This window comes from Nasonia vitripennis, chromosome 2 (assembly GCF_009193385.2).
Source record: "Nasonia vitripennis strain AsymCx chromosome 2, Nvit_psr_1.1, whole genome shotgun sequence".
NCBI lineage: Eukaryota > Metazoa > Arthropoda > Insecta > Hymenoptera > Pteromalidae > Nasonia > Nasonia vitripennis.
Genome location: NC_045758.1, coordinates 7,890,761 through 7,901,558, shown reverse-complemented (window position 1 = coordinate 7,901,558; position 10,798 = coordinate 7,890,761). Strand labels below are relative to the sequence as shown.

Here is a 10,798-nt window from a genome sequence, read left to right as displayed (position 1 = left end):
TTTTAAAAGCACCTCTTAATGAAAAGCCATTTTCATGTATGCTATATAAAAAAATCTGTATTTTTCAATTAAAAATAAACTTACATAATTAACATCTACGTTTGATAAAAATATCTTTAGCTTAGCAAAGCTATTCATTATCATACATATGATACATTATATTATATGAAAAAATATCGAATCTCTATAATTTGTACATCATTATTTTCTCCTACTAGTTGTATGAAAAATAGAGAAATATTCTGTATCGTTTTATGCGGTGATGCATTAAAAAAATATGAAAAAATTAAACAATGTATGCTTACAAAGCAAATAAAACTTAATCCTAAGGTTCTTGATTATCTTGATGATGACTACTTTACATAAAAGCACAACCAAGAATTAGAAACAATACTGCAATTGGGAAGATAACATAAATGCCCATTCTGGGAACACAAACTGAGACAAGAACAGAAATATCATCCATTTCATGATCAATTCCATCCTTAGTCGGCACTTCAACAATAACTCGGTCTATAGATGTCATTGACAAGGGAAAGCTGCATTCTGTCTTATTAATGCAAGCCTTGGTAACATTTTCATATTGCAAAGACGGCTTGTAAATTTCAAAAACAGCGTGAATATCGTTCGAAACTATATCATTATCGCTGTAGAATATGTAATAATAATATCCATCTTGTGCCACTTCATGAATAGTTTGCATGTGCTTTTCACCATTCAACAAATAATTGACATCTCTGCATTCACTTGATGGATTGAACTCAGTTCTTAATAAAACGTTACCCTCATAGCAATTTAATAAGCCATTCTCAAAACTAGAAACTGACTCATCACTGTCTGTAAAATTTTGGGCTGCATTCCCTCCATGCCTGATACCTCTATCTAAAAGTTCAGGTTTAATAGGCTGTTGACTTCTTCTCTGTCTAACTAGCATCCCTTCAGTATTTTCTTCACCATGGTTATCTTCTTTTTCTGTATTTTCGTGATTCCAACCCAATTCTTCCTCTAATAATTTGAGGCGCTCTTTTTGCCTTTCGGAGAGTTTCCTTTGATTCTCCAAATTTTTCCTCTGATTTCTTTGGTGGACGATTGACTTTATGTGACTGTCATCTATTTTTACATTGTCATCGTTTTCTTTATTTTGTTCATTTTCAAATCTATGTAACTTTGTCATTCTTCTCTTCAAATGCCTTGCTTTATCTGTGGAAGACGAATTTTTTTCGTCCAACTTATGATTAATGCGTTTATTTACGTATCCTTCTGCTTTATTAAATAAGGCCTCTAATTCCTCGTCTTCATCCAGCATGCTCTCCACATTCTCTGTAGCAGTGCTCTGATTACTGTTTTCTGTGTTGTTTGATTTTGTTCTAGGAGCTTGTGATGTTTGGTTCTGTTTAACTTTTGAAAGTTGCTCGTCATTGTTAAAACCATCAATCTTCTGAGATTCTTTATTGACATCAGGTGAGACAAACTCTTTAGAATTAATTTCTTGGGCATTGGACTCAAATGTGACTTTTACCTGAAAAAGTACAATTTTGTTTTTCAATTCCAAACGATAATGTTTATAATTATTGATGGTAATTTTTTAAGTAGAATTTTACCTGTTGATCAGCTTCAGGTAAATAAATTCCAGTTGCCTTTGCTTTATTTTTATTATGATCCAACATGCCACAGGTCCTCAAGTTTCTCTCTCCTTTCACAACAAGAATAGATGATCCTTCAAATCTAAAAAGGTACACATGGATGAAAACAATGTTAATAAATTATGTGATGTGCAAATGATGTTGAACCTAAGTAACTATTACCTTGAACAGACAGTCAATGCAACCTTTGCACCTTTCAAAAGATAAAAACCCCAATATTCCAGAGTGTCATCAGGTAGAGTCATACTCTTCTTCAGTCTTATGTGTTTCCTATATGATGTCTTCTCTGGCCTTCGAGAAACTTGAAATGCATTGAAAGTATCATTCATTTTTAGACTGTGCTCCTGAAAATAATTAAAGATAATCATTGAAAAATACAATTAATTTTTAACATAAAAGGTTGTACAAAAAGGTTTAATTATTACAGAACAAAATATTGGTGAAATTCCATCAGTAATCTCTACAATATCAGATTCTGTCACTGCAAATTGAACATCTGCGTAGACGCTGTGTCTCAAGTACAGAGGAACTACTAGTAACATCGTTGGAAGCACTGTTGTGAGTATGCAAAAAGTAACTACTCTTCTAATGCCATGCATTTTTTCAATGCCTGAAAGCAAAGCAAAAAATTTTGTTAGTATTATTGTTTTAATAAGTACTGTAATGATTATATGTTAATAACAATCATTCATATGAACTTGATTTCATATAATATGTTATATCTGACAAAGCAGGATTAATAAAAACACTTGTTAATAAAAAATAAGCTTAAAATACTAAACTAATTCTAAAAGATCTAACGCTCCATTCGTTTCCAATATGGCCAACTTATTTGACATTTATCATCTCCAAGCAAACTGATAAGAAAAACAGAGCAGCCGATCACTCTTTCTCAGTACCTTATTTTTTCAAAGCGTGCCTAATCAATACCGTAGACTCCTTAGCTTTTAATGATTCTACAGCGCTACATTTATATTCTTATGCACACCCATATCAGCCTCTTGATTTTTCCAACTCACAGTTCCCAGGACATGTGTGACTCGACGAACAACTTAACGCTCACGATGCAATATTAAGAGCGATCAAGTATTGTCATGGAAGACAGAGACCAGAAGAATTATAGGCTCTGGTGGAGTTAAATTAATCTCCAGAGGAAGACAGGACGGCGAGATAAAGCTCGTTGTTCTCTCCTATGCAGACAGTAACACTCGGCGTAGACCTAATTATTTATTTCTCGCTCTCGATGGCCACTCCGCATAATAATTATACGCATATTGTCGAGAGAGATCCTTATATTTTGAAGGCGCAGTGCCAAGTCTCGAGTTGGTAGGCTCGAAGTTTCGCCGCCGATGTAAGCTTCTCCGGGAAATCGAAGTCGCTCTTCCTCGGGAACAGCCGCCGCGACATGTCACGTATCAGGTTCTCGACTCGACTTTTCCTCCTCTTCGTCGCAATCTGAAAGGTATGTACGATCAGCTTGACTGTCCCATTTCTTTTTCCTCTTTAATGCACTTCTTATCTCCTCGCGAGCAGAGCTCCGTTCTCTTCACTGTCGAGAGTAAACATCAACTGATGCGGCGGTCGGCCACACATACTTGTTATAACGTCTAATCCCTTTTTGCGTGTGATGTTTAGTTTACAAACTATACTGTTCATGTGCGCGTTGCGGCGACGGGCAAACAACTGCGCGAGTTAAGTCGATCAGCTGGTTGTGAGGCTATTGCTGTCTCGCTCTAACTCACGTGCGGAGAATGCGGGCCGGTGCAGTGTATATATGTATCGCTTTTTGTATTCTTTATCAATTACCTATAATGGAGTATATTGTCGTCATGCAGCGATCCTTGAATTTTAGGATATCCCGCGTCTATTTGAATAATTGTGGTCGATTAACATTATACACAAATATCATCAAATAATTATTATTTTCAACAAGGAAATCTTTAATTCGTTTTGTTGCTAGGGAGGCTAGCTAATGCAGCTAAGTAGCTATAGGCAAGTCCTTTGTTTCGCAAATATGTGATATTTTACTGCCAAGTAATTTTTGAACATATATAGTTTTAATATGTATAGTAGACAGAATCATATGGTGCGCCAAAATAAAACGTTAGTTCTCGAATGTTTAAACGATCTTCTCTTTATTGTGCGCTATATTTATACCCCTACCTTTCTAACCGGAATTCTTTCGAGCGAAGCTCGTCGTTCCTTTGAATTTATACAATGCCAAGGCATAAAAATACCCGAGCTACGGAAATTTCAATTTTAGAAGGCAGCTTTTATATATCGCTCGATTCGGTTAAGTATTATACTCAGTCGCGCGAAAAAGTTCAGTTTGGCTTCAGTTATAGGTGGTTGTATAGAGAGAATTTAGCGCAAGTGTGCTCAAACGTCAGAAAAGCACAGCAGGAGAGTTGATAATTTTTTACAATTACGACTATTTGAATTAGTCGACCTTTGTGCGATAGCATTGAAATAAGTGTTACATGTTCTTTTAGAAATTATCTACATAGTATAATCGTCTAGAATGAGCACACCTTTTACGATGCGGGCGTTGAAGGCTTATTGCAGATGGCCAAAATATTATCATGTCTTTTTATTAAAACCCACATAGTTTTTGAGTTTTTTTTAATTTACATGGCCTAGAAATATCTGTATTTACAAATCTTATAGTATTATATGATACAAGCTGTTCTTGACTCGAATTGCAAAACTGATATATTAAAATTTATAAGCAAACAAAGATGATTCCCACACGTAAATAGAATAATCTAGCTCTCCGACAATCGACAAGTCTGTGATAGGAAAAGTTCTATAGAAGTGTAAGTACATCAGTCGCGAGTCGAATGAGTTATGCTTGTTATGTCTTGCACTCGTGTATATCGCTTCTCTTTTCGACGCGATCATTATCAATCAAGTTTAAAATAAATCGAGTTTGTAATTTTTAAAATTCAGCAGATTATTGTTGGTACAAGACGATACGAGAGATATCTTTGACAAATTTAGTGTGAAAGATAATTGGATAATTATGCTAATTGCTCTACATACTACAGGTACACTTTTGGTACGATTTCACGGTCATTATTTTTAAACTAAATTACGCAAGTTTATGTATGTATTATTCAAAATCTGCTAATTAGTATCTTTGTTTGTTAAATTGAACATGTATTTATGCGATAATACTTGTTATGAAATCAAGTTTATATTTTTTTATATTTTATGCTCCTGTCTCTACTGTATAAACTGGGTAGCATAAGTCATTAATATTCAAAAGGAGTCATTTCGATAATCAGAGAACAAGTTTCCCTCATCGTTATTTTTCTAACTGCTCACGCGCCAAGTGACGTTAGAGGTGCTTATCGGACGTTTCTTTGTCGTGAGATTTCGTTCTGTTTTACTTTGCGTTGATTTTTTTTTTTTTTTATTAAATATTCTTGCACACTAGCTATAAAGAATTATCTTATCTTCAACGCCACTTAACAATAATTCATAAGTCTTCATTTTGTTCTTGAAACTAAACTGCTTCTTACGCATTGTTTTGCGTGAATCTATAAACCCATCGACGCAGCACCTATTTGTTTCATCATCTATCTATATTACACTTTCATCGCTGAAACACTTTTCGACTCCAAACACAATGTTATTTTATTGCCAAGATAAAAGTGTCAGAGTGATTTAGGGCTGTATGGCGCGCAAGATAAACAATACACGTCGTCGAAGTAAAATTATACCATTCCAGAACAAGCGAACACTCGATATTTTAACAAACTGAAATCGTTCTTAAAGCAAAAAATAAAAACTAAAGCATAATCCACGTATATACTTACGGTCTAAAAGTTCCAGCGAGTGATACTTGTAGGAGTGGTAGTAACCCACATGATTGTTGGCCATGGCCGTGCTCTTGTTCCTATCGGAGAACATCTTGTTGCTTATGTTGTTATTTTTGTCTCCGCACAGTCCCGATTCGCATAATCGCACAACTAACGAATTTCCCCGCCAAAAGAGACTCGGCGGCGGCGTTTTCGAAAAAAAACCTTGACAGCTTTCTCGAGCGGCGCATCTGAGAGGAAGCAGACTCACGATCTTTCTATTCTACTTTCCACCTTCTTGTCACGCCGATGCCATTTTCATTATCTCGTCGACTGTAAAGCAGCGATTACGACGAAAATTCGGCCGCCGCCTTGTCGTAGTATGGCGGTTTCTAATGTGCCGGAAAACAAGCTACTGCTGCGACTGATGCCTTATCGTTCCCATTAGTATGACGATTTTTGTTTATTATAGACGCGCTGCTGCCTCGGCGCGTCTCCTATACTTAGGCTTCTTCTTCGCACTTGTTAGCGCGTTTTTCGGGATTCCGGCACCTCTCGTTCTATGGTAATCTATGTATTAGTTCTGCAGTTGCACGATTATGGAAGGATTCCACGACACGCGTGTCCCATCATATATTCATACTGATGCTGACTTTTCTCTTGCTCAGATGTTCGAAGATGTTGCTTGTTTTTTCTTCTCTTCAAAATCGAATGATTGAAATCATTGTTCCTCTTGCTTCATCCTTGTTTTATCATATCTACTACAAAACGATGTATCTTCTCTTAATTATGTTTCTTTATTTGCCAAACAGTTCGAGGAATACTTCCCGGCGCTTGCTTCAATCTTCTGCGACTGCAATTTTCTTGAGATAACAGCGAAAGATTCACGCCGTGTCTCGCACGAGGGGCGCTCTATATCAGGCTTAAAATAACAGTGCGGTTTGCAAGCAAAAGGTGCTTTTGTATAAAGATCTTCTTATCGAGCTGCCATTTCTATGTTCACGATAGTGATACAAACGTCACGTGTATGTATATGTGAGTACATATGAAGAAATTGTTATCTCAAGTGTACATTTTTCGTTCAGCGGGAAGTTATTTAAAGATAAATTATTCGATTTTAGTTTTGACGACAATATAGTTGTGTATTACTTGGCGTTTATATACATGATCGTAGTAAAAAAAAATAAATAACGACTAACTATTTAATTAGAGAGCTCGATTTTCGCTGTCGACTGATAAAAGCCATCTTTCGACCTCGTATGCCTTTGAGAAAGATGAATTGTAGACAAAGCCATTTTTCCGAAATAGAAATTTTCGTAGGTCTGAAAAAAAGTTTGATAAATATAACAATAGCTAGTTTGAAAGATTTTTTGAACTCTGCATAATATTTGTTGAATTTACTTTTAATATATTCGTTGCATCAAACGTCTCACGTTTTCGATGGTATTCTTGTATTTCTGGTTTTAAGAACTGAGAATTCATTGCTGTCATGTGCAATTTGACTTTGTCATACTGTCTCCTTGTCAATCCTAAGAGAAGTAATTATTTTATAGCCATCTCATATATTATTATATAGATAAATTAAATTAACGAAAGACGTAATATTTTACCGCGGTCAATAAAATAGTCAGCTATGTCATCTGATATCTTCTGCAGACAACCAGTAGTATCATGTGCTTGAATATACAAAACTTCCACTTCACTTGGATCATCATTCATTATTTGTACTCCTTTGAACTCTATCGTGATTGGTCCATTCTTTTTTAATGTTGGACTGCAAAAGATAAGCTATCAACATTGTTGCAAAAACATTACAGAATAAAAATTAAATACCAACTACTCTCTTACATAACTACTTGTTCTTTGCATATTTCTAAAACTTCAATAGCTTTTTTACGATCTTCTTCATCTAACAGAACCAGCATAATCAAAGTTAGATGCAACCTTTCAGGTTTTTGAAATATCTCCTCCTTAAGTCCCCTCACACCTGTACTACAATTTCTTAAAATTTCATCTTTAAATTTCTTGAAGTTTTCCTTTATCTCATCAGAATTACCAGGTATTGAAACAAAATGGGTGAACTCTAATTTACTTCTAGAGGTTTCTATTAAAATATCTATTCTGCGCCTTGCTGCCATTATGTCTCTTCTACTCACTCCAGTGATAACTGAAAATCAAAAAAATTTATATTAATAGGTTTTCAACACTCAAGTAAACTGTTGGATTAGGCATTTAGCTCACCTATGTCTCCATCTTGACCAAGTTTAGGAACTGATATAAGAGTATTCGTATCAGCTGCCATTCGTTTAAGTGTAGCTCCCTTGGCTCCAATTATAAATCGAAAGAAATTACTGTTGAAAATTATAATTTGTTATTTACACAAAGTTTATTGCAAGTGAAGTTAAATATGTCTCTTTTTAATTTATATTAAATAAGTACCTATTCACATGAAAACTGTGTTTATAACGATTTCCTCTTGATGGAACTATTTCTATTGACGCATCACAAGATTCTTCATCATTTGATCCATAATCTGGTTCATAAGATTCTTCCACATAAGATGCAATTTCTTTGCCTTGAGACCATGCGAACTTGTCACAAAATCTGTAGCACCTGCCTTCTACCCAAACTAATTCAGGCTCAAGAATGTCCATCATTTTAAAGTCTCTTACCTAAATCAAAATTAATGTTATTATAGATCATTCCTATTTCGTGGCCTAAATATGTGTACTCAAATTTTTTTTTTTTTGTAATTATTACGCCTTTTTTGACATGAAAAAAAGTTATGTAAAAAATTTGAAAAGTCCTACAAATCTTAAGATTCCAAAACTAAGAAACTCGCAAATAAAAGGATCATTAGATTGAAAATACAAAAAGACAATATATGTGTATCACAAAAATGTTCCATAGATAGGCATTAACTTACATAAAATTAAAAAGTACTCAAATATCACAGTCAAGAAAGTAAAGCTCTTTGAGTAATAATAATCAGTTTCACAGGTTAGATGTAATCGCAAGATAGCTTATACTTCAGACTTCTTCGGAGAATAGTATAAATAGTACTTGACATCATCGTCAACATCATCAAATACTTTTTACTTTCAAACGTTGGTAATAGGTACAGCGGAATAAATTAAGTATGGCAACCAATGGCAACTATGACGCTTGTCAAAATGTCAACGGTTTAAATTTAATGTAAACATGAAACTTTTGGATAAATTTACTAGTTATCAAATAAGGCGCATAGTACAGTGCGCCGTGGCAAAGTGGATGCCACGGGCATACGCAGACTGAACGTCAGAACATCTCTATTCTTGAAAACTGGGTTTTCTAACCTAGACATTTCTCTTAAGATAACACTCACGTCTCCCTGTTGTTACTTATACACTACTTTTATTCTTTACAATCGAGATTAAAAATAAAGTCTGTTCTATTAAATGTGAGTTACATTTATTACAACTAGTTGGATTTGAAGACGTACTGCATAATGGTCAATTCTAGTCTTCCTGATTTATAGAAAAAATTTCTATTGCAATTTTTATAAGTTTTATTATTAATTATGGAGACTAGATGGTATAATGCTAACAATGCGGAATAAAGCAATTGGTTTTGTATTTGCTACGCTTATGCTTTGGGCAACAGTAACGTACCTAGTTATTTTTTATGAGTCTACGGATACCGACGAAGATAAAAGGACCCAGCTTACACTGCAGATTGATAAGTTAGAAGAAGAGTTGAATCTTTTGATAGCATCAAATGAGAAACTAATACAAGAACTTCAGTTGAAATATGCAAATAAAAATGACAACTTTAAAACAGCATTCACAGACTACGTAACAGGAAAAGAGACTATCTTGGATAAAAGCCAAGACTCCATAATAAAGTCAAATAATGATCAAGGTAAAAATGTCATTCTACCATTGACGCATAACTCGAATATCACGCAACAACAGGATTCACGCAAGGATAAAGTAGGTGACTCCAAAGTAAATGTTGAGTTGATAAATGGCCAGCCAGTTATTGCTGTATTAGTTATATCTTGTAATCGTGTGACTGTACGTAGATGCCTAGATCAATTGATAAAATTCAGACCCAGTAGTGAACAGTTTCCTATAATTGTTTCTCAAGACTGTAACCATTCTCAAACATCACAAGTTATAGAAAGTTATGGACAGAAAATAATCCATATACAACAGCCAGATCAAAGTGATATTGATGTTCCACCAAGGGAAAAAAAATTTAAAGGATATTTTAAAATAGCCCGACATTATGGATGGGCATTAAATCAAATTTTCTTTAAATTTGGTTTTAACGCTGCAATCATTGTTGAAGATGATTTAGATGTTGCACCTGATTTCTTTGAATACTTTTTGGGTACTCATCCTATTCTTATGTCAGATCCTACGCTTTTTTGTGTATCAGCCTGGAATGATAATGGAAAAGCAGATCTAGTTGATCCTAGAAGTCCTGATTTATTGTATAGAACAGATTTCTTCCCTGGCTTGGGATGGATGCTAACTAAAAAATTATGGGAGGAATTATCACAGAAGTGGCCGAAATCCTATTGGGATGATTGGATACGACAACCTGAACAAAGGAAAAATAGAGCATGCATTAGGCCAGAATTGTCTCGCACACGAACCTTTGGGAAAATTGGTGTGAGCAATGGATTGTTTTACGAAAAACACTTGCAATTCATAAAACTAAATGAGAATTTCGTGCCTTTTAGTAGAATGAATTTAACACATTTAATCAAAGAAAATTACGATCTCTCATTTGTAAACCAAGTATATAAATCAGAAGTAATAACGTATGCTGATTTGAAGAAAGGTAAATTTAATTCCCCTGGGTCAGTAAGGATACCATATCATACACGTCAGACCTACAAAACTACTGCAAAAATGTTAGGTCTCATGGATGACTTTAAGAGTGGTGTTCCAAGAACTGGATATCGAGGAATAGTATCTTTTTTTTATAATCAACAACGAGTATATTTAGCGCCAAGTGCCAGCTGGTCTGGATATGATCTTTCATGGAGTTGAAAAGAAGTTTATTGAAATTTCTACTTTTTTAACCTGTTAAAATTATTTTATACATGTATAAGTTTGTATAAAGTTCTACAGCGTCAGTTTAATGAAAAATGTATACATAATTGATTAATAAATGCAAATATGAAAATTTATCTCAATTCCTGACTAACTTATTTATTATTTTTCAAAAATAGATCAGTTGTCATTGTAGCTTCATAATAACCATCTATTCCTTGTTCTCAACAGAAGTTTATGAAGATCTATTTTTTATTAATCATTATCAAGTATATTGGTAATGTTTATGACTGTACAGTAAATATGA

The 10,798-nt window shown here is 34.3% G+C and overlaps 3 protein-coding genes across 8 annotated transcripts; 1 reads left to right on the top strand and 2 right to left on the bottom strand.

The window, feature by feature from the left end:
• Positions 1–37: 37 nt before the first annotated feature.
• Positions 38–8,640, bottom strand: LOC100117202 (uncharacterized protein DDB_G0273453/DDB_G0273565). 6 transcript variants are annotated; one of them, XM_008216148.4, is made up of 11 exons: positions 8,373–8,640; positions 7,886–8,118; positions 7,688–7,797; positions 7,295–7,613; positions 7,057–7,220; positions 6,848–6,975; positions 5,465–6,768; positions 2,069–2,253; positions 1,806–1,987; positions 1,602–1,725; positions 38–1,519 (listed from the first exon to the last, which is right to left on the bottom strand). In XM_008216148.4, exons 7-11 carry the CDS (start codon positions 5,556–5,558, stop codon positions 359–361), a joined length of 1,746 nt encoding a protein of 581 aa, XP_008214370.1. In that variant the 5' UTR covers positions 5,559–6,768; positions 6,848–6,975; positions 7,057–7,220; positions 7,295–7,613; positions 7,688–7,797; positions 7,886–8,118; positions 8,373–8,640; the 3' UTR covers positions 38–358. The 6 variants fall into 6 exon arrangements, with proteins under 6 accessions (XP_008214370.1, XP_008214372.1, XP_008214371.1 ...); XM_008216150.4 differs by lacking the exons at positions 5,465–6,768; positions 6,848–6,975; positions 7,057–7,220; ... (2 more) ...; positions 7,886–8,118; positions 8,373–8,640 and adding an exon at positions 2,426–3,762; XM_008216149.4 differs by lacking the exons at positions 5,465–6,768; positions 6,848–6,975; positions 7,057–7,220; ... (2 more) ...; positions 7,886–8,118; positions 8,373–8,640 and adding an exon at positions 2,543–3,762.
• On the bottom strand, positions 6,800–8,789 carry LOC116738463 (activating signal cointegrator 1 complex subunit 1-like). Its single transcript, XM_032597151.1, has 6 exons — positions 8,697–8,789; positions 7,886–8,118; positions 7,688–7,797; positions 7,295–7,613; positions 7,057–7,220; positions 6,800–6,975 (listed from the first exon to the last, which is right to left on the bottom strand). Exons 1-6 carry the CDS (start codon positions 8,787–8,789, stop codon positions 6,800–6,802), a joined length of 1,095 nt encoding a protein of 364 aa, XP_032453042.1.
• On the top strand, positions 8,412–10,634 carry LOC103317648 (alpha-1,3-mannosyl-glycoprotein 2-beta-N-acetylglucosaminyltransferase). Its single transcript, XM_008216153.3, has one exon. The coding sequence runs from the start codon at positions 9,025–9,027 to the stop codon at positions 10,486–10,488; it is 1,464 nt and encodes a 487-aa protein (XP_008214375.1). The 5' UTR covers positions 8,412–9,024; the 3' UTR covers positions 10,489–10,634.
• Positions 10,635–10,798: the final 164 nt, after the last annotated feature.